Source organism: Amphibalanus amphitrite, unplaced genomic scaffold (assembly GCF_019059575.1).
Source record: "Amphibalanus amphitrite isolate SeventyFive unplaced genomic scaffold, NRLGWU_Aamphi_draft 001286F_arrow, whole genome shotgun sequence".
Classification (NCBI taxonomy): domain Eukaryota; kingdom Metazoa; phylum Arthropoda; class Thecostraca; order Balanomorpha; family Balanidae; genus Amphibalanus; species Amphibalanus amphitrite.
Window position 1 is genome coordinate 95,925 of NW_024882779.1, and position 25,283 is coordinate 121,207.

A 25,283-nucleotide genomic window follows, 5' to 3' on the forward strand; every position below is an offset into this window, starting at 1 on the left:
TGGACTCTTTTATTTTTCTGTCGGGACCATCCTTGGCGCGAGCCAGAATGCTCAGTTTAAGGTTGTTGCATGTCAGAGGGGTGTGTAGGTGTTGGTTTTGATGAGAGCCAAACGGTGTGTCTATGCGTTTGTTGCGTGCGTCTCCAAGGTGTTCATTGAAACGTTTCCTTATCGAGCGTCTGCTTTCACCGATGTAAAAGGACTGGCCCTCGGGGCACAAAGAACAATCAATCCTGTAGATGGTGTTTTTGAAGTGGCACTTCCCTGCAAGCCCTGGAAAGGCGGCGAGACTGTCGGCCAGAAGCTGATTAAATCAGCCTTCAGTCCTCCTGCCTGCCCAGGTGGAGGCAGGCGCTGCAACACATGCTGTGCAGGGCTTGCAGGGAAGTGCCACTTCAAAAACACCATCTACAGGATTGATTGTTCTTTGTGCCCCGAGGGCCAGTCCTTTTACATCGGTGAAAGCAGACGCTCGATAAGGAAACGTTTCAATGAACACCTTGGAGACGCACGCAACAAACGCATAGACACACCGTTTGGCTCTCATCAAAACCAACACCTACACACCCCTCTGACATGCAACAACCTTAAACTGAGCATTCTGGCTCGCGCCAAGGATGGTCCCGACAGAAAAATAAAAGAGTCCATGTACATCAGAGACCAGAGACCTACACTTAACACCCAGACTACCTCGTGGCCGCTGACACGGCTGCAGCCTTAGACATACATATATATGTATACTGTACGTGACACTTGTACATAGATGATATATGACTCATAGATATATGTAAATATATGTAAGCATTGTACATTGCAACATCTGTATATATCTGTATAATACTTCCTCTGTATATATGTGTAGTATAATATATATATGTATATATTGTATAATCATAAAGAGAACATCATTCAAAATGTAAATGCGTCACAAACTTTTCTGGGTACATATAGTGTGAAGTGTACATAATAACAATCACATGTGAATAATTGAATAATTGATGATATTATGTGTAATGTATGCACATGTAGTCGATTATGTCTATATGTAAAGCTATTGTTTATTGTACCTATATACGTGTATATTGTAAATACGTACACTATATACATGCATTCATATTGTACCTATTCGAACTTCGCCAAAAATGTCGGTCCCTTGCGAAGTGTAGCATGAGTTTGCTATTTATTCTGCAGTGTTCTTTGTTGTTCCATGTTTAAAACGTATATGTTTTTCTGTAATTATCGCTGACGAAGCTCCAGGAGCGAAATATTCGATAATCTTAAATATAACTTTTTGGCTCCTATTTCAGATTTATATTATGAGGTTACTGGTTATTCTTATATCAGTTTTAGTTTTTCGCAAATAACTTCGACAAAAATGGTCCTAGAGCTACGGCAGTGGTACCATCGCATTCGCCTTGTCAAGCCGCGTCGAATGATTATAAGGTCAAGTTTCATGTTGACCTCATGTGACCTCGAATGACCTCTGGTTGACCTTGACACATGAAAGGTCGTTTATGATGGATTTGTACCCGCTGATCACGAATCTGGCATCTATTTTCCTCTAAGCCTTCATTTAGAGCTTCCGGATGGCAAAATTGTCTTATTTATTATTACTAACTTAATAAGTGAAATAGCCTCTAGCAGGGATACTCTTCTGTGACCTTGACCTTTGAGCAGCCTTGTATCGTAAGATGAACCACAAATAGGGAACTGATAAGCCTCAAAACATTTCAAAACATCTTGGAAATTAGCACGCAAGATGTGCGAAAAAGTGCTAAGTTTGAGGTCAATTTTGAGCGTGACCTTGACCTTGACCTTTGATTTAGAGCACATTTTCAGAATCCTCAGATTCTCTTCTTTCGTTTGACACCCAATTTTGCCGGTTTGATGCAGCCTGCCGTCCTCTAGAAGGCTTACTTTGAGATCACTACACATGTGCCGGTTTTGGCCTTTGACCTTGACCTCTGACCTTGAAAATTGACCTGAGGTCAAAAATTTTAGGTGCATTAGAATCGTCTCGTAGGGACCTTTCGTTTGGTATCACTTTTGTTTCCGTAGCTCTCTTATTTACGGAGTTAGACAGGGGGGGGGGGCGAAAAACGCCCCCCCCCGGGCTGCGGTGGTTGGGATTACCCCCCGGGCCCGGCCGGGTTAAATGCAACTACGCATTTCATTCTTGGACAAAATTGTCATATTTTGCAGACTTCCTTTCTCCGTAGCTTTTGTATGTATCGATGTTTGCTTAAATGAAGCAGCGCCAACTGTGAAACCAATGTGAATATCCGATGTTTTCAGATAATCATTATTTCTACCGTAATCGCTGTGGCATTGGCAGCTCCTCTTCCGTATTATACCAGCCCCAGAGGGCGGATGGGAGGTTTCCAAGCCTCTGGACCCGTTGGAGCACCTGTTGGAGGTCATGGAGGCTCTGAAGTCGTCGGCGGGAGGGAGGCCGGAGGAACTCGACCCAATCTTAGTGGTACCGTCGGACTTGTTGGAAGCCGTGTGGTAGAAACTGGTGGAAATCGTGCTGTAGGAGTTGGGAAAGGTCGTGCTCTAGGAACTGATGGAAGACGTATGGTAGGAACTGGTGGAACTCGTGTGGGAGGAGTTGGTGGAACTCGTGTGGGAGGAATTGGGAAAAGTCGTGCTCTAGGAACTGATGGGAGACGTATGGTAGGAACTGGTGGAACTCGTATGGTAGAAAGTGGTGGAAGACGCGCGGTAGGAACTGATGGATCTCGTGTGGGAGGAGTTGGTGGAAATCGTGTGGGAGGAATTGGCGGAAGTCGTGGTGTGGGGCTCGGTCAAAGTCGCGCGGTAGGACTTGGTGGATCCTCCTCATCTTTGGGCGCCTCCTACAGTCAGGGCAGCTCCTTTTCGGTACCCAACTACAGCACCCGCTATTCGGTGAAGGACACCTTCTCAGGCGTGGACATCGACTCACAGGAGAACCGTCTCGGTGACCGCACCGAGGGCTCGTACTCGACGCTGCTTCCCGACGGCCGGAGGCAGATCGTCACCTACTGGGTGGACGGCAACTCGGGCTACAACGCCAGGGTGACCTACGAGGGCGTGGCGCACCATCCTCAGACCACGCCCCTCGGCTATGGGCGGTTCGCCGCAGGGCTGGGCTCACTTGCTCTGGGCGCCTCTGGCGGTCCTGACTACGGAGCTGGTAGTGTGGCGGTGTGACCTTTGGTGGTGGCTCCGGACTGGGTTTGGGCGGTGCTCTCGGTGCGGGTTACCGAGGGTCGGGTGTGGTGTACCGCAGTGCCGTCGGCAGGGGCTACGGTGGTCTCTGATCAGTGTTGAAGGACCTGGGATTGGGACGCGAGAGAATTGGTTTATGTAAATGTAATTAGGTGACAATTAGGTAAATGACATTTAATGCGTGTGTAAATATACAATAGACGTACATATGGTAAATGACAATTGATATGTGTGTAAATATACAAGAGACGTGCCTACAAGAGATAAATACGAGTATGTACCAGAGACGCAATTTTTCGTTATCCATCAAGCTTAGAAGAATTGGATGAAATCAAATTCAACATTTTCGCTCCGGCTGTGACATGCGAATGGTGACGTCCCTCAGTGAACCGACAATTTGAAGAAGGACTATGCATGGCTAAGATGAGTAATAAATAAGAATCACAAAACGAGCTATCGTAGTTCGATGCAGTGGGTTCCAGTAAATGTAATCTGATCAAAACGTCGGTCGTCGTCTGGAAAATGTATCACTGGGCGTCCCTCACAACAGAACGAACATAACCCTCAACACAACCAGAAGCATTTACACATAGATAGTGCTGTAATACAGATGAAATTCCTTTATATATCGTACTATTTATCACACACTTTGATAAGTCATTCGCAACGATAAACAATCTCACAAATTAACACCATTTGTGTCGATTATCACAGCACATCACCAACAGAGCAAATAAAAAGCTGAAGTCAGAAGAATTTCTCCCACCCTCCACGAGTCATGACTTCTTCAGGTAACATCACATCGCAACAACTCCTCGTCCTCGACCCCTCCCATCAGCATCACTCCTCATCTTTGACTGTTTCAATCTTTCATCTGCATCCAACTTCTAAGAAACATTGTCTCTTTTCTTGTTCAGAGAGCATAAGCTCTTAACCCTATTAGTGGCAGGGGGGGGGGGGGTGTTTTTATCCACCCCTCAGGTTTTTCGGGAATATCTCCGAAACCGCTGAACCTACGATGCTGAAATTTTCTGACTTTTCTTAAAACTAAATTGGGCACATTCCCTGAAAATTTCAAGTTCATAACTTTACCAGGGGCGGCTCCAGAGCACTGGGAATTGGGGGGTCCTATTCGTGAAGCGAGTCATTTGGGCGAAGATCACGATGCTGCACCAGTTTTACGAACAGTGAATGAAAGGTATCATGTGATAACATATACAGTTATTGTGCATCCTCTTTTGACACGTTTTTGCCATAATAGGCGGATCCAGGCGTCCAAAAAGGGGGGTTATGTTTTACCTCCCAACATAGGTGCCCTGACACCGCCTATGCATAACCAATACAATTGTAGTCGTTCTCTCATAAGAAAATTGTAACATAACAAGACCATTACCACCCTTTTTAGAAACAGTACCAACAAAAACCTTATTTACTATACTTTTTGTGCACCCCCAATCTCAATGATCTGTATCCGCCTATGATTTTTGAAAATGCATATTCTTAGGATCCATGTGAATTCCTGGTTCATTCTCTATCGATCGGCAAAAGTTGCGTTAAGATTGGTTCAGAAACCTGGCCGTGATAAACAGTCTAAAATGTATCTGCAATTTGCCCGTTTTTACCCCCCTCTACCCCCCTATTGACATTTTTTAATTTTTATTTTTTAGAAATGTAGATCACGTTGAGCGAAATCGAATGCCGTTTGAATTTTGAAAATCGGCCCGTTAGATCTCGAGATATCAAGGGGGGGTCGTAAACAGCCCCCCCCCCTGCCACTAATAGGGGGTAGCCAGGAGCCTGCCACTAATAGGGTTAACATAGTACAACGTTTCATATCTTGTATCACAAGCCGGCATATCAACGCTCATCTGAGAAAAATTAATTGACACCACATAAAGCAGTACTTTACCTTCACAGCAAATGATGCCTTGGGATCTGCCGCAGACTAAGATCTCTTGCGTGTAAGGAACGCGCTATCCTCAAAGTGTTCACTTTCTTAGTGATGCACATTTCAGGCACTTCTGTGTGTTCACACTGCCGTTATCACGGATAGCGCTACCCCTTGAACGGCCTCACGGTTTGCCCCTCAGCCTCGTGACTCAAGTCAGCTCCTTCCGCAGGTGCACTATCCTCCTTCGTACTTCCGAGAGACGTCTTTCGTGCTTCATCATTCGCCTCAGGTGCGCCACGGACTTCAGGTTCTTCGTCAGAAGACTGGGAATCCTCATCCTCTGTTGAGTCGTCCAACGCGAATCCGTCGTAAACTTCTTGTAAGTACGCTTTGCACTGCGCAGGCTGCTTCTTGACAGATGAGATAAAGTCGATTATCTCCTCGGCAGCTTCTTTCACAGCGTCCATCCCCGGGCCGTTGTCGTCATCGAACAGCTTCACACTGCGAAGCCTGTGACCTTTGGGCCTCAGCTCGTACACCAGCTCGCCAAAGCAGCTCCCTGCTGCCCGGACTGGAACCAGGTTTCGGCGGATGAGCGCTGCCAGCAGCAGCAGGCAGACGCAGCGCCGCCTCTCGGCCTGTCGCCAGCAGTCTGTCAGCTCCCGCAGCTGGCGTCGGCGCTCCGCGGGGTCTTCCACCGTCTCCAGGTGATGCAGCAGGTCTTCCCGCGAGAGTGTGTTCCGGTTGACGGGCGCGAGGCCACGTGACAGTCGGGTCAGCATGAAGTCGCCAAAGCTGACGGCCGTGCCGTCTCTGCGATCTGACTTCACCTGACGGGCAGTTGGAGCGAGAGTTGGTGTCAACCGATGCGAAATCAGGGGGTGAACAGTCGATCGGGCTCTAGAGAAATCTTGAAAGAAAAAGAAAACCGGTCTACATGTCAATAGCCAAGGATGCCACAACCTACCTGGAGTTTGTCAAGCACTGCGCATGCGTCAGCGCAAATGTCGATCAGTCGCGGCATCTTCAGCACAGCTCGGAAGACAACATCGACGAGCGCGTACAGTCCGTACTCGGTTTGTACCGAGACGTGGCGCATCTTCTCCAGCAGGCGCGGCGCGTTCTCGCCGGTCAGCTTGTTGATGAGGCCGGTGAGCTCTCTGACTGCCCCCAGATCCGGGTGCTCCGAGCTGGAGGGACCTGGGCGACTGTATGGAGGCGTCCATGCAGGAACACCTGCGAAAGGGTCGCAGTCGTATCAAGTTGTGGAAGGAGAACTTGGGAGCACTGGAAAAGTCCAGCTAAGTGAATTGACATTCAAACTACTCCTAGTCCAAAACCATGAAACATGCTCGGGGATCCAGGTACTTTGGTTTGGGAATCTGGTGGACAGATTTCTAAGCTGGAGACGGCAGCTACTTAGTTTCGGGGGATGAACTACTTGAGAAAACATTACAACTATTAGAAAACAAGCCGTGGATGTCAAATTCTCCAATTCTTACCGTATTCACAATGAACCCTGACCCCACATCCACACTCAGCTCAAAAGCTAAATTGTAAATGAACCAACGGAACCCCCGCAGGACGTGACACGACCTCGTCCCCCATTGGGCCCGATGGGGTGATACGCCACCTGCACTGCCGCTGTCCTGTCGTCCGTTGTCCAGCCACCAGCAGACCTCCTCCTCGACAGTGTCTGCCACCGCATCGACCAGGCTCATCACCTCTTCTTCAGGTTCGGGGTCGTAGCCTGCGGAGAAAATGGCATTATTTCACTGCTGCGATTGTGATTCAAACGCAATGGCTCTGGGGTATACTTGCGGCTTCGAATGATACAAAACCCGATACAACACACATGCGCTGGTCAATAAGGGGCATATGCGCGTCTCAGCTGCCAGTAACAGAAACAGGATAAAGTGATCATAAACGCAATAAAAAAGAGCATAAGCACAGGCAAAAAAGGGCAAATGGCACAATTACACGAGGCAGAGATTCGTTACAGTAAGGCAGAGAACAATAGATAGAAACAATAGGTCAAAGAATCACTTACCGTAGCTGGCAAAGCCGAATAGCATCGTCATCGGCACGTGGATCGTATCGACCACATCCAGCTGCTGCAGGGGCTGGCCAAGCACCTCGTTCACGCTCAGCACCGTTTTGTACACGTCCTGCAGCTCGTTCTGAAGGTGCATCGCTTTCCAGTCGATCCGGCCTTGCGAAGGCTGTGCAAAGCGCCATGGCCAGGCTCGGGCTCGCCACTCGGCGGCCGCTGAAGCGCTCAGGCCCAGCGCCGAGGGCGGCGTGTCGGCCGGCGTCATCGCCAGCAGGGTCAGCAGCACGGCGCGCACCTGACCTCGCCCGCTGCGGGGGTTCGTGACTCGCCGCCACTCGACCAGCGCGGCGGCCGGCAGCCGCAGCAGCTCTGGCAGCGCGTCCAGCGTGTTCGGCCGCAGCTGTAGCGTGCTGAGCGCCGCTCGCAGTCGGCTCTGCTCGCCTTCCAGCAGAACGCGCTCCAGCAGTGGCGCGCGCCACGTGCAGCTGGCCAGCATCTGGTGATCCTCGCCCCTATGGACGCCAAGCAGCACCAGCGGCTGGGTCGGAGCTCCCAGCAGCGCCGAGAGTCTCGCCTGCAGCGGCACAGCTGCCATGCGGCTAAAAGGAAGGCCGTGATCTTCCACCGACGGTGACACTGGTATTGGCACATTGTACACGGCTCTGAGACAGCTGGTGCGCACGGTACCGCTAGCTGCCGCTTGTCGCAGTGCCGGCGGATGTGGAAATTTGACCCAGGCGGGACGGGTTTTGGCTGCGGGTGGAGTGGGGTCATACAGTGGTGGTCTGTGGTCAGGGATGGGTCGGATAGAAGGGGCTTGATTGGGGTCAGTGGGGGCTTGAGTGGGATCAGTGGGGGCTGGAGTGGGGTCAGTGGGGGCTGGAGTGGAGCTGAACTCGGAGAGGACTGGAGTGTGGTCAGTGGGGGCTGGAGTGGGGTCAGTGAGGGCTGAAGTGGGGCCAGTGGGGACAGTGGGGGCTGGAGTGGAGCTGAAGTCGGAGGGGACTGGAGTGGGGTCAGTGGGGGCTGGAGTGGGGCCAATGGGGGCTGGAGTGGGGTCAGTGGGGGCTGGAGTGGGGTCAGTGGGGGCTGAAGTGGGGCCAGTGGGGACTGGAGTGGGGTCAGTGGGGGCTGAACTTGGAGTGTAGCCAGGTAGGACCGAAGGAGCCACGGGAGCAGCTATGTCGCACAGCACCATCCCTTTGGGCAGCATCATGGTCCTGGCGTCCCTGAGAAACTCGAGACTGCTTTTTTCTTGGCAGCTGACGATTCGGTGAATTTGGTCTTCGATGTCCCACTTTTTCTGCTCGGAAATTTGGCAGCTGCAGAGCACCTGAAAGAAATCCATACTGTCAGCAATCGCTCCCTTATAACTTCTTTTGGTCTGATGTTGTGCCACTCTCCGAGACATAAGCCTAGCAGATGGCATACACAAGATAGGCAAATTAAATTCCATGTCATATCATCCCTTAAAAATATAAGCACAATGTGTTCACGGGCGATTCACCAGCGAGTGACATTTAATGTTTTCTGACGAGGTGACTAATTAAATATGATGTATTCAGTTGCTTAATGATTCACTTGCCATTAAAAGCCTCGCTGGACCTATTGGTTTCTACATAGGCCCCAGCCGATCGGGGGGGGTGGAGGGAGCCGGCTGCGACCCCCTCGCTATTTCGCACCTGACGGAGCTAGAATGTCGCAGAAAAACGAGCATGTCCACCGCTACCAAGAGTACTGACTGGCACCCCATTTTAAGGTCTCAGGTCAACTGCTAACCTGTGAGATCAGGACAAGTGACCAAAGGCGCGAGATCACTTACTAGTTACTCATAAATAACTTCGCAAAAAAGAGCTGCGATACTACCATAATCGTGTTCGTCTTTCTCAGACAGGTCAAATGGTTTATTTTCTGTTTGGGTGCAGAGGTCAAGCTCAGATGTTGACCTCGGTTCAAAGTCAGCTTAGTGTACCCCAGGTCACGAACCTGGTCAAAGGAGGTAATGTTGTCTGCAAAGTCAACAATGCAAAAGTTGATGAATGGTTCCGTCATTCCAAAATATAATTTGATTTTGTTCTAAAAAAAGAATATCTTGCATTTTACTAGTCATAAAAAGGTGGCGGTAAGCCCGCCATTGAATGCTCTTGCTTCATTATGTACAATTTCACAAATAATCGTACTAAATTGTGCAGCTAGCTGGTGGAATATTTGTTTTTTTTTCCTCAAAGACAGTTATTAATCCTACTTTCAAGCAAGGCAGATGAGTACCCGTCTTAGCATGACGGTTTTACCCGATAACTTCTGTAAAATCATTATTTTGCATGTATCCGCAAGTGTCGCATCCCTTCCGCCTCCCGAGTCGTGCGTAGTACGGTGACTAAAAATCACGCTAATTGCATTGTTTAAACTCATAATCTCACCAATATGGGGTATGGTGGGGTTTCCCAAGTAGCGGGATTACCCCAAGTCCCCCTTATAGGGAGGTTACGTGACAGACCTCACCTCATGTGACCTTCAGGGGAAAAAATCGAGATATACCTACAAGTTTGGGACTTCTAGGGGATACTGTATCCTGTAAGTTTTATCTCTTTGTATAAGATCCTCTGGTACTGAGGGCGTTGCAAAATTGCAATATCTGACTAGGATCGAAGTTCACTTATGACGTTATAGGTCAGTGACATGACCTGACCTGAAAATATAGTTGGTGTCTCAAAATGTGACTTGGTTCAAAGGTCAGGTATGCCAAGTTTCAGCTTTCTATCGCCGGCGAGTTCGGAGTTATTGCGAAAAATAAACTATAAGGGAGTGCGTCACCCCCTTCCCCACTCGGCCGGCGATGTTAAAGGAAGACTGCCACCTTCAAAAAGTTTTCTCAGATCGGCCTATGATTTATTCCCTGGACAAAACAAAATTTTAGAATTCACCTGACAAAGTATCATCACGTGAATCGCGAAAAAAATGTCGATTATCATACAATTATCAATCGGTTAATGTCTAACGACAATGTTTACACATCACTAGACTTCAAGGTCATAAGATTATTACTTTTTATTTGAAAAAGTAAGGTATTTTATGATTTACTAATATATGATTTCATAAGAAATTGGCCATGTTTAATTTATTTTACATTTAAGTTCGTAAAACATTTAAAAATCATGGCTCATTTGGAATGGGTCCATGGCCCATGTTAAACCCCATTTCCCACACTTTTTTGGAAAAAATGAACTACTGAATATATAGGTTTAACTTTTATTTTGACACTCCAAAATTCTTCTCTGATCTCGAAACAATCAAAGTTTTGACATATATTTACCAAAAGATAAGAAAATTCATGTTTCAAAGTTATCGATAAACAGTAGAGATGTCGGTTTTCTTGGACTAAAAAAATGGCATCAAACTGAACTTTGGTCTCCGATTTCTCGCAAACGGGTTCGAAGTTCGGAAAACCGACTTCAGTCTGGGACATAGGTGGCTCAGCTCTAGTGAAAACCGTTTTGTGGAAAAAAGGTGGCAGTCTACCTTTAAAGGCAAGCAATCTACCGGAATATACCGCAAGGAATAAAGCAATACCAGAAGGACAAACCTCTTTCAGGGCAGTTTCAATGGAATCCTGGTCGGAGAGCCACCGCATCAGCAGGTCCAGTCGTCGGAATTGCTTCTGCTCCACAGAGTGGTACTGCTCCTCAAGCTTCTCGAAGAACGCGTCGAACAGGGCTGGCGGATGTGGACCGGTGCCCGGGATCGTCGACACGAGAGGCAGCATCTCGACGGAGATGTCGAACTTCTTCAGGAACCTGTCGAATCGACCGGATCAAGGTTGAATAATATTTTAAGGTATATGCGTACTTGATTTGGCCGAGCGTTTCTATCGCTTAAGGATTGCAACCTAAGAGAAGCAGTATCATGTATCATGCCTTCAAGTCGTCTCGGTGATCGGTCAATCGTCAATCAAATCGTCTCAGTTGAGACACTTGACTATGCCGGTAGACTACGTAGCTTGCAGCTTTTCTCAGTCAAGGGCAGACTGCTGAGGGCAGATCTTATTCAGTGCTGAAAGTTGTTTAATGGCAGGAGTCATCTAGATGTATCTGACCTGTTTGAACGTCCTATAACACGGCAGCACGCGAGGTCATTGCAATAATATTTTCATTCCGACGTCTCACACCGATGTAAGGAGACACTTCTTCAATGTGAGATGCATAGCTGCGTGGAATGCTTTGCCACAGCATGTTGTGACCACAACTAACTTAGCTAGCTTCAAGAAGTTACTGGAGAAGGCGCTGGGCGAGGCCCTCTACGAATTCACTGACTGACGGTTGTACACTTTTCTAGACATACGCGCGTTGCAGAGCTACCAATGATAAATATGTTGCGCTGTCGATAATATCATAATATGTTCGTGCTCATTGAATAAGCCAAATTCCAGCCATAATATGCATTGTAATTATCAATCATGTGAGCTGTGTTTATATCTGGGCTGGCGCGTCTTTTGATGTGGGTTCCTTAATATCCTTCTCGATTTCCTAACCATGTTTTTGGCTCAGAACGGAAATGGAAACCCAACAAGGTGAGTTGACCAGGTGAGTCTTAACCAGTGTCATGTCTTTTTCAGTATGACAAAACGTCAAATAATTGAAAAGGATCTCGTCTCCACACACTTCTGCAAGTAGACTTCGCACTTCTTGTAAGGGCAATCGGAGGTCAGGTCAGTCATTGCCATTCGCTGCCTCGATTGTGAAACTCCTGCCATAACATGAGTTACTTGAAGTAAGCTACGCTTAGGGTTTATTTACGATCATCATTTGAGTAATATCAGCCGCCTTTTTCAGCAGTTGCATCACCTTTCCGGATGGAACACCTCACAGGGCATGTAGAACCCCTTCTGTCCCGGCGGCGGGTGGCGAAGCTGCAGCGTGGCCCTTTTCCGGGGTACCTTGACAGCGACTATGTTCTGGGTCAGGTACTTATTCTGAATTCCCATGATTGGACAGTCCAGTTTTCGGGCCAGCGCAGTGAACTCGGCGGTGGCATCATTCAAGCAGACGATGTGTGGTATCTCCAGTCGCCGAAGTACCTGTGGAAATACAAACATGTCCTATATCCCGGCAGGCGGTGGGCCTTCCGGCCACCTTCCGCGCGGTGGGGGGGGGGGGACATTTTTTGCCCCCTCCCGTATCTCTGAAACCACTGGACGAATTTTTAAAATTCAAACGGCGTTCGATAGCAGGGCGTCAGCTGCCTAGTAGATATGTTGCTATTAGAGGTCACTGAACTACCAGGTCAGGTCACAGGTCAGGTCACCAAAGGGTCAGCACATGAACCCAGCTTTACCAAGGTTGTGCGATGCATGTTTTATGGCCAATTTTTCACTTCCAACTCAATGGTGATGGTTAAAACACCATCAGGTACGGTGTAAGTCACTTAAGTCACTTTCTGGTGGAGGTCAGGTCAAGGTCAGTCAAAAAAAGGTCAAATTTCAAAGCTGATAGTTTTGCATTAAAGGGACTATCCCACCTTCTAAAATGTTGTTAAAACCAGTTAAATTGTGCCCGACTTTATAGATTGGATGACCAGGAACACGGTTCTGGCATTTATTTTTCATTAAACATCTTAGGCTTCCCATATTCCAAACACAAACTTTCAAATATGTGACGTCACAGCCCAAAATTACCTCCTTCCCCAGGTCACATTACTGTCATAAAGCTGATTCTTTTTACTCTGTAGGCACCACAACAAAGTTCAGACCAAGTTTTAAGCGATTTTTCAACGAACAAACACATTTAAATCAGAATGACTAAACGAGGTGACGTCACACTAACGGTCGCTCCATGTTGAAGATAGGGCCTTGTACAAGGCCCATTTTCAAATGAAGGGAACGAATTTCTTCAACACCAAGAGGCCGCGGGGGTTGCAACCTAGATAGATAGTGGTTTCTGAACCTCGCCGCAAACTTGGCTATCTCAACTTAAACCCCATGTTAAAGGTGGGATAGTCCCTTTAAATGGGTATTGAGTTGATGCAGCTCGTCACGGGGAGTCTAATGGTGGTCTTTGTTTTGCGCTACGAGGTCTATTTGCCAAAAAAGAGGTTTCGATCTCAAATTTGGTATGTGGATAGAATGTGGTAGGCACTATCACATATATTCCGTTTTCCGAAATTCAAAAAAATCTTTGGATTTTTCGGCTATTACATTAAAAAATCTATGTTTATTTTTGGGGGTCGAAATCCAAAAATTTCAAAAATCTGAGATAGCAGGTTTGTAGCCCTGTTGATTCTACACCTTTTATATGAAACAGTTTTCTGTATCTCTAAAGCTGTAGGCCTCACAGCTCTTCCCGCAAAACTTTTTATGGGTCGAAAATGGCAGAAATGACGTAACTCTGACGTCATTACCTGCCAACTTTTTATCATAGCCTTTTGAAAATTTTTAGTCACTGTTGTGGCTGGGATTGGCTGTGCCGTGCCGGCCAGCTGGGCTAGATAGCCTGAGGCGCTGATGGCGTGACCTGGCGGCCGGCGTCCGGCGGCCGCGCGGCTGGGTGTGTCAGTCTGTGCCCGGTGCCCACACGGGCTGGTGTCGTGACGACAATACAGTGCAGCTTGGACCTCTCAGTATTTAACAGTCACAATGTGCAAAATCTATTCACGGGAGGGTACTAAAAGTTTGGTGACGATTGTATGTATGTATGTATGTATTGACACCAAAAGCCTTCCACATATGGCGTGGCGATTACGGCTTAGATCCGAGTATAATGGGTAACAATCATGCGGGCAGGGGGAAGAACACTCAGCACTAGACGACAGTCATCCATCGATGGGGGTCGCGACAATAATCATCTACATATGTACATAAGACAAACAATATATATACATAAGCACAAACAGATCGTCCACCTATTGGCGGCATGCCTTGTCTACTACTAAACAGACTCGTCAGCGGCGTAGCGGGGATTTGTTAATCAGCGCGGCCCTGGCAGACCGGGCGAAGCTGGCAGGTGGCAGCTGCACTACCTGGGGTGGAAGGCTATTTAACAGCGCCGCGGCGCGGTACTCAAAACGCCGTTTTCCGGTTTCAAGCCTCGGTCGGGGAAGATGAAGGAGACGATCCTGCCGTGTGTGCCTGTCTCGAAAATTTTGATTGGGGACGAACAGTGCAGCAAGGTTCTCGGGCTCTTCATGCTTAATGACCTTTTGCGCGATCGTGAGTGTCAGGTAATCTGACATGGATTTTGGTGATAGCCAGCCAAGTCTGTCGCGCAGGTCCGAGACGTGGTCAAACTTACGCCGTCCGAAGATCACTCTAGCGGCAAAGTTCAAAATTTTCTGGAGTCGGTCAAAAATTTTCTGAGTCCCGTTACCGTACACAGTGAGTCAGTAGTTGATTCGTGATATGACCAGAGATGTAACGAGAACTGACACCGTCAGGGAGACAATTTCGTGCGTGAGACAGTCCGATCAACAAGCCAGTACACCGACGACTAAGCTCGGACAAATGGGCTTCCCAGGACAGGGTGCTGTCAAAGACAACACCCAGATTCCCCACCTGCTCGCATGGCTGCAACACAGAGTCACGAAGAGAGACGCTGAAGTCGGGTACTTTCCGTAAATTTTGTCTGCTGCCAAAAACCATGAGTTGTGTTTTGTTTGTGCTTAGCTTGAGGGCGTGAAGACAGAACCAGTTACTGATTGATGCGAGTGAAGCTTCCATGCGAGAGATAAGCGATCTGAGGTGGTCGGCACGGCCGCTCACTAGAACCTGGGTGTCGTCCGCATATTGGAAAACGGTGGCGTCACCTGCGTATAGCGAGAGGTTGTTCGAAAATATGGTGAAGAGTAACGGTCCCAGGGCAGATCCTTGGAAGACGCCCATATTATTTGGAAGCGGCCGCGACAGTACTCTACCTCCGGCGCCGTTAGATAGGGTCACATAGGGGTAGGAACAGGGGGGCCGGGGGGCCATGGCCCCCCACTTTCGGAGGTGGGGGGGGGCAGCAATGTTAACTACCCCCCCCCCCCCACTTTTTGCTGACTTAAGTGTCTGTCTACTCTGTACCTACCACCCGGTACCCTTAACACCAGAACTTGACAACTATTCAGCTTGCCCTTTAATGAAGATTCCCTTTTGTTCCTAAATGATGATTCCCTTTTGTTCCTACAGCGTTATTGACCGCAATTTCCTTCACTTAACCCGCGCCCCGTAGGGCTACCGGCGGACCCTACCACCCGTAGGGGGGAGGCCGTTTCGGCCCCCCCCCTAAGATCTCGGAAAGTTACCGGCCGATTTTCAAAATTCAAACGGCGTTCGATAGCCCCACCCGGGAACTACCTTGTGACCAAATTTCATTGACCTAGGTCAAACCGATGACGTCACAGGTCAGGTCAAAGGTCAGATTTTCACCGTTCACAGGCAATTCAAGAAATGTGCTGTGAAAGCGAGTAAATTGGTAATTTATTGAAAACCATCGATGGTATATTGTTCGTCAAACACATACTTTGCTATCTGAGGTCACTGATACCGGGTCAGGTCACAGCGAGGTCAGGTCACCGGGGGTCACAATATGAATGTGTCGTGTGATACATGTTTTATGGTCCATTTTACATGACAAATGCGATTATGTGGGTTAGGCAGCCTTTGGGGCCAGCCTAGGTCACGTTTTTGTGAAGGTCAGGTCAAGGTCAGGTCAAATTAGGTCAAATTTCAAAGTTGATATTTTTGCATAAAATGGTTATCGATTCGATGCAGCTCGTCACGGGGAGTCTAATGGTGGTCTTCGTTTTGCTCTACGAGTTCTAGAATTGCCAAAAATTGAGTTTGAAAATTTGACGTCATCATTTTTGAACAGTTTTTTCGCTATAACTTGGCCAAAAAACGAGGTATCGATCTGAAATTTGGTATGTAGATAGAAGACGGTAGGCACTATCACATATATTCCGATTTTTTCGAAACTCAAAAAACTTTTTGGATTTTTCGGCGAATATATCCAAAAAAATGCTTTTTTGATTTTTGGGGGTCAAAACTCAAAAATTTCAAAAATTCGAGATAGCAGTTTTGTAGCCCTGTCAATTTTACACCTTTTATGTCTAGATCATTTTTCTGTATCTTCAAAGCTGTAGTCCTGACAGGTCTTCTCGCGAAGGTCTTTTTTCGGTCGAAAATGACAGAACATGACGTCACTCTGACGTCATTTGTGGCCAACCTATCATAGCCTCTGGAAAAATTTTTGGTCACAATGTGTAAAATTGATGCCCGGAGGGGTCCTGAAAGTTTGGTGGCGATATCTCCAGCCGTTTAGGAGATATCGACCGAAAAGGACAGGGGGGGCCGTTTCGGCCCCCCCCCCTACGGGGCGCGGGTGAAGAAAACCATATCAGAGACAAGACTGTGAGTCCTGGTGCCGCAGCATTTTGTTGATTGCAAGGCGCAGGACAGCGAGCACTGAAAAGGTATAAGACAATACTAGCACGGTGCAGGAGAATGCGTATACAAACGACCAACGATTGACCAGATCTGCTTGGGGTCGGCACAGTTCGTCAAAGGCGTAGGTTAGGGTGTGTCACTAATCGCAATGCAAGGCGCTCCATCGATTTTATTGTGCTCCACTCATGTGGAAAGGGCGTGGCATTGTTAATTTCCCGCAAATTTTAACCCCCAGGCGGCGCCGAGCGAGAGAAGTTTGCCCTATCTCACAACATAGGCGACCCTAGCGCCCCTGGCGGCTGTTTGCGAAACTAACAGGCCGTTGACTGTATGGGCTTATCCCTGCTCTCTGTAAGCGCGTCTAGGGACAAATAATAGTATGGGCAGATTGCAGAGAGTGCAAGCTAATGACGAATACCTATAATGAATACAATATATTGTCACAGGGGCCCAGGAACATTCTTCAAGTTGGGGTGCAAGCCCAAAATACCTGACATGACGCATATGAAATAGTAGCGTAGTCAGGGGGTCCCAGGAGGCACGTGCCATCTAGTCCCCCCCCCTATCGCATTCAGAGGACCCCTCGGGTCGGAGGGGCTCTGTGGCACCAGTTTACCGCTCAGGGTCTATGCTGGCCATATTTCGATTCAGAAAGAATAGGGCTCGTAGCAGCACCTCGTGAGTCTAAAGAAGCCTCACTAAATTGTCCATGAGGGTTACACGCCGGCTTCTGAAGGCTACTGGCGGCCTCTGAGGGCCCTTTACCGGCCTCTTATGGCCGCTAGCGTGCCTCTGAGAGTCCTTGCCGGCCCAAGAGGGGCCATATCTAGGGCCTTACGCCAACCTGTAATCAGTAATGGCCTCACACCAATGTCTCTGACGGCCCCATTACGACGACTGTGAGACTGAGGGCCCTCACTGGTGCTTCTGAGAGCCCACCCGGCCATAAAGACCCCTGCGGTACCAACTGACCTCTGAGGGTCCACGCTGACTATATTTCAGCTGAGAAAGACCTCACAGGTCTCGTAAGAGCACCTCATGAGCCCCTAAGTAGCCACACTAAGATCTCCGTCAGGGTCTACGCCGGCTTCTGTGGATCCCATAACGGAGACCGTGAGGGCCCTCAGCAGGGCCTCTGAGGGTTCACAACCAGCACCTCTGAGAGACCCACACCAGTGGTTCTAAGGGCCCATAAGGACACCACTGAGGGTCCCCCAAGCCAGTGCTGTTAGCGTCTCTCACTATTCCAGCCGTGGGTTCGGCTTCACCCGGCTCGCACCACACGCCGTTCCAAACGCCTCGGACTCGGTTATCCAACTGTATTCCGCCGCGCGCCGGGCCGGCGGCGACCGGCCGACCGGTCAGTCAGACACGCAGAGGCGCACCCAGCGCCACACAACGGGGGGACACAACACTGAGCAGGAATAGCCATTCCTGACATTTCCCCCTCCCGTGCACCCTCGCGACCGCAAATGCGCCACAAACACTTATGACTAATACACATCACGGCTAATGACAGGTTTCAAGTACATCACATGTGTTCGCCGCGTCCTTCCCGTTCGCGGATCTAAACAGTCAACATGACGCCTTCCTACCAAGTCCACCACAACGTGCACAGGTGACCATGGGTTGCACATTTTACGGGGAATGCCCTTACGCTCATCAAAGTTCCGTATCCGGACTTGGTCACCTGGTTGATACGTGGGCTCCCTTACCCTATGCCTCAAATCATACGCCCGCTTCTGGGCACGTTGGCTGTCACGTAAGGTTTCATGGGCCGCTCTGAGCGTGCCAGCCACCATACGCATTTTCTCGTGAATGTAATCCTCCGAATATTTGGGAACATGCGCAGAGATAAGCTGAGAAACAGGAGAATTCACATGTCGCATAAAATACAAGAAATATGGGGAAAATCCATGAGACGACGACACTTCATTATTCAAAGAAAAAACCACAGCTGGTAAATGTGCTTCCCAGTCAGAACCATAAGTTGCCGATAAAGTTCGAACCCTACGCTTTATATCTCTGTGACGCCTTTCCAATTTCCCGATAGCCTCGTGGTGCGACCCAGTAGCGTGTCTCCTACCTACACCCCAAAACCTGCACAATTCTGCCACCTTCTCGCTTTTCATATTCGCACCAGCATCCGTTTCGATACGCTGGGGAGGACCGAATGTCAAAAAATGAGTGGACAGAGCATCCGTAATATCATCGGCGGTTCCGGATCCTAATGGGTAATACGTAAGAAAGCCAGTAAACTTATCGATGCACGTCAAAACTAGTGTCTTGCCTGACAGGCGACTCTGAGGCATATGGACCACGTCTATCACCAGCACTTCACCCGGACTGGTCGGATCCTGCGGTAACAGAGGAGGGCGCGGTGGTCCCCTGTCGTCCTTTTTCGCACCGCAAAGCGCGCAGCTCGCTACATAATTTTGACAATCCCTTCTCAGGCCGAGGTACCAGATGTTTCTCGTCAAAATTTCATATAACTTATCGGCTCCGCAGTGCGCCCCGGTAGAAGTATCATGATGCCGATACAGTATTTCGAAGCGTTTAGAAGTCGGCCAAACAATCTGAAAAGAGCCATCAGAGGCCTTGCGGTACAAAATGCCATGTAACAATGCAAAATTGTCTATCTTTTCCCGCTTCAGAGCAGGAGGACAGTACTGTGGCCATTTCCCTGTTCTTAACCGAAAAACCAAAGCCCGGCAGTGTTTGTCATGCTTTTGATGCCATATCAGAGCAGCCGGCTCAATGTTGCAGTCAATAAGACAATCTGCAGTGACTGCATTCACTGCAACGTTCTGATCGGCTCTGTGACTGCCACGGTCGGCCTCTGCCACCGAGTCGCCCGCGGTTACGTCATGGGAACCGGGAACCGTCCCATCCGAGGCTTGCTCGATTCCGTGACTGCCACGGTCGGCCTCTGCTACCGAGTCGCCAGCGGTTACGTCATGGGAACCGGAAGTTGACGCATCCGGAACACGTTCGCCAGTCACATGCTCAAGCGGCGCGCGAGCCGCCACACCGCGAGCTCGTGCCGGCATCGCGACACTGCCGCGCGTGTCATGGTCACGTGCCACCGGCGGCACGCCGGCACCCTCCGATCGCTGCATCCCCGTCACCTGACCGTCACGCGGGGCAGCAGCAGCCGGCTCGGCGACGGTTACGGGACCGTCACCGGACAGCCGCCCACCCGCGGCGAGCTCAACCGCCGCTCGAACCGCACCGTCATCAACCGTGCCCTCGTGTACCCGCGACAAAAAGTCAACATGCTGCATTTCTACAGCCCGGCGGTGCTCCACTACAAACTGAAACTGACCTGCGAAGGACCTCCAGCGCGCGATACGAGGATTTAACTCGTCACGGTTGGACAGGATCTGAAGGGCGCTCTTGCAGTCGCAGCACCATGTGAACTCATCTCCCGCGAGATACTTGTAAAATCGTCTGAGGCCCTGAATAAAACTATAGACTTCAAGCTCAAAAATCGTCCATTTTCTCTGAGCTCGGTTATATTTGCTGCCGCCGTAGGCGATCACCCTTTCCGCGCCATCCTGGATCTGACACAACACCTGGCCTGACCCAGAGAGGCTGCTGTCAGTGTACAAAACAAATCGATCCCCCTGTCTGGGATATGCCAAAACTGGTCCCGTCATCAACGCCTCACGGAGCGCCTGGAATGTCTCGTCCAGTTCAGTGCTCCAGTAGAACTTGGGCGAATTCGAAAGGTCAACCAGGGGCGCAGCTAGAGTCGAAAATGACGGAATGAATTTACGGAACCAGGAAAAAAATCCGTACAGCCTCTTCACTTCCTTTACGGTCCTCGGCGTTTTCAGATCTCGAATGCACTGAATGCGGTCGGGAGCGATCGTGATCCCATCAGGTGTGATTTCGTGTCCTAGATAATTCAACCGCGTGACTCCAATGCTGCATTTACCGGGAGACAACTTCAAACCGGCCGATTGTAGTCTACCCAGAACTGTACTCAGCAATTTATAGTGCTCGTCCATGCTGGCGCTCGTCAGGAGCACATCATCAGCATATACATGTACGCCTGGTATATCCCCCAGAATCTTGTGCATCGCCATGTGCAGAAAATAGGAGGATTGCATGCAACCCATGGGCATTCTCTGGGGATAGAAAGTTTTGCCAAGCGTATGGAAGGCACAAATACGACTGGATGCTTCGGTAAGGCGCAAATTCCAAAACGCGTGTTTGATGTCAAGTGAACTAGCCACCTTCCATCCGTGCAACGAAAAAAGAAAATCGTCTATGTTCGGAAAAACAAACTTTTTCGGCAACAAGCACTTGTTAATACGCCTCATGTCCTGCACAATACGGTACTCTGAGGGGTTCCCAGCCTTGGGAATGAGCAAGATTGGGGAGTTCCAATCAGACGGCGGTCCCTGCTCAATTACCCCACAACGTTGCAAATCGTCCAACTGAGATCGCAGCTGGCTCTCTCGCGCCCAGGGAATGGGATACGGCCTCACAAATTGTGGTTGGGCACCAGGCTGCAATTCTAAATCTACTTCCTCACCACGATAACTACCAATGTCTGCATAATTCCTTGAAAAGACACCTGAATGCGACTTGAGGAGCGCCGCCAGCTCGTCGCGTTCCCTCCCCGTGACCTGGTCCCCGATCTCGAAGCGTGACAGAACTTCATCGGTGCTTTCACCCAAAAACTGGCCGTCGTCACCCGAGACAGCGTTACTTTCCATCGCCGGACCTGACTCGGCGATGTCAGACTCATCACAAAAATCAATCCCTCCTTCGAGCAACTCAACAAAACCAATGACACTTCGCCTGTGTAGCGTAACTAGCTTATCTGTTCTATTTCTAACGTAAACCGGAATCTCTCGGTCACTAAATGGCTGAATAAGTGAGTCGTGTATCTCCAGATTGTCCGAGCATTGCCCAATCATCAAATACTCGCGGTCATTCAAAAGCTTTTGGTCGATTTTGATGTTCATACACATGGCAGTTTGCGCCGGCACTGACACAGGCTTGCTAATTCTAAGCTTAATCCTACGAGGCGCGTCAGAGGGAGAACAGTCTACAATAACGTGATGCGCCTGCAAAAAATCAAAACCCAAAATTAAATCGTGAGACAAATCATTAACAACACAACAGCTCCACACACAGGTCGGAGTACCACTCATCTGAATGTTCAAGGAACAGGTACCGATCACATCAAGATTGTGTCCGGAAACAGACACGAGGCGGACAGGCTTATTCAGCTCAATGTTGGGCGAGATCGTGTTCAGCACCCTAGCGTCAATAAGAGTCATCTGGCTTCCCGAGTCAATGAGACAATCGTGTACCTGGAAGCCATTAATGACGGTGCTGACAACAGGGAGCGATTTTACCACCCGTCCGCCACCTGCCCGTTTGGGCAGTGCCGTTTGAGATGTCCCCAGCCGCGACAGGACCAACATCGAGGCACGCGAGCTTCGCCAGCGGGCGAGCTGGAACGATACGGCTCACCTTCCCGGGCAGGACCCTCCCGGCCGCCGCGCCGCTCCCCCACGAAGTCGCTGCTCCGATCCGCTCCGCCGCCGCGCAGCCCGGGGCGCTCCTCCCCGCGGTCGGCTCCGCGGCTCCCACCAGGCGACGGGCTCCTGCCAGCGGGGACGCGGCTCGGTCTCCGCGCGCCGCGCCCGGACGGCGATCGGCCGGACGGGGAGCGCCCGCGGCCACGCCAGGGGCGATCACCACCAGACCGCCACCGCGGCGACGCGTCGCGGCCGCCGGACGACATCCATCCATCAGACTCGTGCTCTTCATCCATCGAGCGCCAGTATCCTGCCCGACTGTCCCGGGACCGCTCACGTGGAGGGGATCCCTGCTCACTCCAGCCGGGCTCGTCCGGCCGGACCCGGCGAACAGGAGACGCCCACCTCACTGCGGGCCGGTCTTCGCGAGACACGTGAGCTGCAGAAAACGTGTCACCATCATTCGGGTAATCCGTAAGAGTTTCTTCTCGAACTAGCTCCCTGATGGCAGCTTCGAACGTCGTGGCCTTCATGCGAGAAAGCAACGCGGTCTCACCAGGACTGAGACCCACCAGGAAATGACGGTATAGCGCCGCCTCGTAAGCCGGTACGCATATCTTCTTGACTTGGTCGCCCGAAAAGAACTCTGGGCAGGCGTGACGCACGAGAGTTTTCACTCTCTGACCATATTCTCGAGCAGAGAGAGAGCCTTTGGTAAGGCGAGACAGCAGAACTGCAGCCTGATCTGCCGTTGGTGTAGACGAGAAGTGGGACTGCAAAACCTCCGAAATTGACTCGAACGTCAGTCCTCCACTGCAGCCCTCCAGCTCGTTGACAACTTGCAGTGCCCTGCCCGTGCATCGTGCCGCGATCACCTTGCCAAGAGTCACCGGCGTCAGTGATCCCAGATCACCAAGTCTCTTGCACTGGGTCAGAAAATCTTCCGCCGATGTCGACCCGTCGAAACACGGGAAGTCCGACACGGTCACACTCACTGTGTCCGTCATGGCTGTGAGTACGCCCACGCTGCCACCATGTTAGCGTCTCTCACTATTCCAGCCGTGGGTTCGGCTTCACCCGGCTCGCACCACACGCCGTTCCAAACGCCTCGGACTCGGCTATCCAACTGTATTCCGCCGCGCGCCGGGCCGGCGGCGACCGGCCGACCGGTCAGTCAGACACGCAGAGGCGCACCCAGCGCCACACAACGGGGGGACACAACACTGAGCAGGAATAGCCATTCCTGACAAGTGCCACACCATTTATGCAACCCTATATTGGTGGCTCTGAGGTACAGGGACCCGCAGTTGCTACTGTACAGCGTCCCTGAGTAAATTGTCCCAGCACCCTCACAGGGAACAACGATAAGCTGTCAGAGGGTACTCACAGGAAACCTCAGCTGCTCTTGTACAGGGACCAGCAGTCGATATCAATGTTATCGGTTGTTACTGGACAGGACAGACGATTAGACTTGGGGTTCGTGTACGGTAGCAACTGCGGGTCCCCGTACCCACACCTGCGCCTGTGAGGGTTCGGCAAAAGCATATCTGACGACCACCTACCTGCAACTCTGAGGGCCCTACACCAGAGACTGAGGGCCGCACTGGCGTCTCAGAGTACCTTGTCGGTATCTAAGGACCCCACAGGGCTTCTGAAAATGCCGCCGGCCTCTGTGGGCCCCTTGCCGGTCTGAGGTCCCCCTCCCCGGTCGTTGAGGGCCCCCTGCCGACTTTTAAAGGGTTCGCACCAGCAGCTCTAAGGGCCACACACCCACATGTAACGGACCCACACCAGTGTCTCTGAGGGTCCACAACGGCGTCTGTATTCTGTGAGGACCCTCACCGGCGCTTATGAGGGATTCACACTAGCACCTCTGAGGGGCCACACGGGCGTCTGTGAGGACCCCACACCAGTGCCTCTAAAGGCCCCTAATTGGAGGCTCTGAAGGCCCTGCATCGGTGATACTGAGGGTCCTACCAAAGGCACAACACAAGCCATTAGTCTCCTTCTGAGTCCCACACGCCGCCCTCCCACCATAGGCGGCGGAACGGGGAGGGCACCGGGGCACCGTGCCCCCTCTGATTTGGGCATTTTAACATTAGCCCTATGAGCGTTGCATGGAAAGAATGGGACCAAAAGTCGGCAGTGTCCCCCACCCCCCTCCACTTAATTGAAGGTGTTCCGCCGCTACTGCCTCCCACCGGAGCGAGTAAACCTGTATCAATCAACGACTTTACCACCGTTGTACGTGATAATGTTCTCATCACGCCAAATCAAATGCCATCCGGAACCAAAATGGTCCGGTATAAAATCTGACCTACCAAAGTTCAGATAAAATCAAAGTGGGATCACAATAGCAGGTGTTCTTAAATCGATGCCGAATCAGCAGAAACCATTCACATGCAAGAGAAATACCTTGTGCTGATGTGACACCTAATAGCAGGCACTATAAACATGCGCTCGTACGTATCCCGTCAGACCAGGACGGGGATCGGGGGTAATACTATGCAATATACATTAACACAGAACTATTTCGTGCTTTAAGATGCATAACATCACATTTTCACCAGCATTCTGAGTGCCAGACAAGCCAACAGCAAGGCGTCATTTCGGTAAAATGCATTTAATGATGATCGTAAGCTCACGAAGCATAGCGAGCGTGTTAGTTCAAAACATTGCCGCTAGGGGCGCTGAGGTCGCTAATGCTGAGAGATAGGCCAAAGTGTCGTCGGTCGGCGCCGCATGGGTGTTAATATTTGGGGGAAATAAAAAATGTCACACGGTTTCTACGTGTCTGGGGCACGATAAAATCAGTGGAGCACCATGTTTTGCGAAAAAAGTGCCCAAAATGACACACCCTAGCGTAGGTACTAGCTGGGGGCCAGGGTGACCGTGCCCCCGCCTCGGTTCAAACAGGCTGGGGGCCAGCAATGTCTGTATCTGCCCCTCCCCCTTCCACTTTCAGTACAGTGGCGGTCGCAGAAGGGGAATCAGGGCCATGCCCTTCCCCCTCCAAAGGCTAATCAGGGGGCCATCATATCATTTGCCCCCCCCCAAACAACCAATGGGCCCCCATGGGCGTATGGGGCTCTGGCCCTTATTCGATTGTCAGGAGGCTCAAGAATTCCACGCCAGCTATAAACAGCTCCCAAACCAGTCTTTGAGGGTCCTACACTGATCTCGGAGGGCCCTTCAGTGGCGGTCAAG

General features: G+C 50.3%; 1 protein-coding gene across 1 annotated transcript in view; it reads right to left on the reverse strand.

The window, feature by feature from the left end:
• Positions 1-3,723: 3,723 nt before the first annotated feature.
• Positions 3,724-25,283, reverse strand: part of LOC122371859 — a 30,628-nt gene continuing 9,068 nt past the window's right edge. Inside the window, exons 4-9 of the mRNA XM_043348606.1 lie at positions 11,999-12,231; positions 10,741-10,951; positions 7,155-8,490; positions 6,738-6,854; positions 6,072-6,340; positions 3,724-5,934 (exon numbers count right to left, since the gene is read on the reverse strand). Of these exons, the coding sequence (XP_043204541.1) occupies positions 5,269-5,934; positions 6,072-6,340; positions 6,738-6,854; positions 7,155-8,490; positions 10,741-10,951; positions 11,999-12,231 (2,832 nt within the window). The 3' untranslated portion in view covers positions 3,724-5,268. The remainder of the gene's footprint in view (positions 5,935-6,071; positions 6,341-6,737; positions 6,855-7,154; positions 8,491-10,740; positions 10,952-11,998; positions 12,232-25,283) is intronic.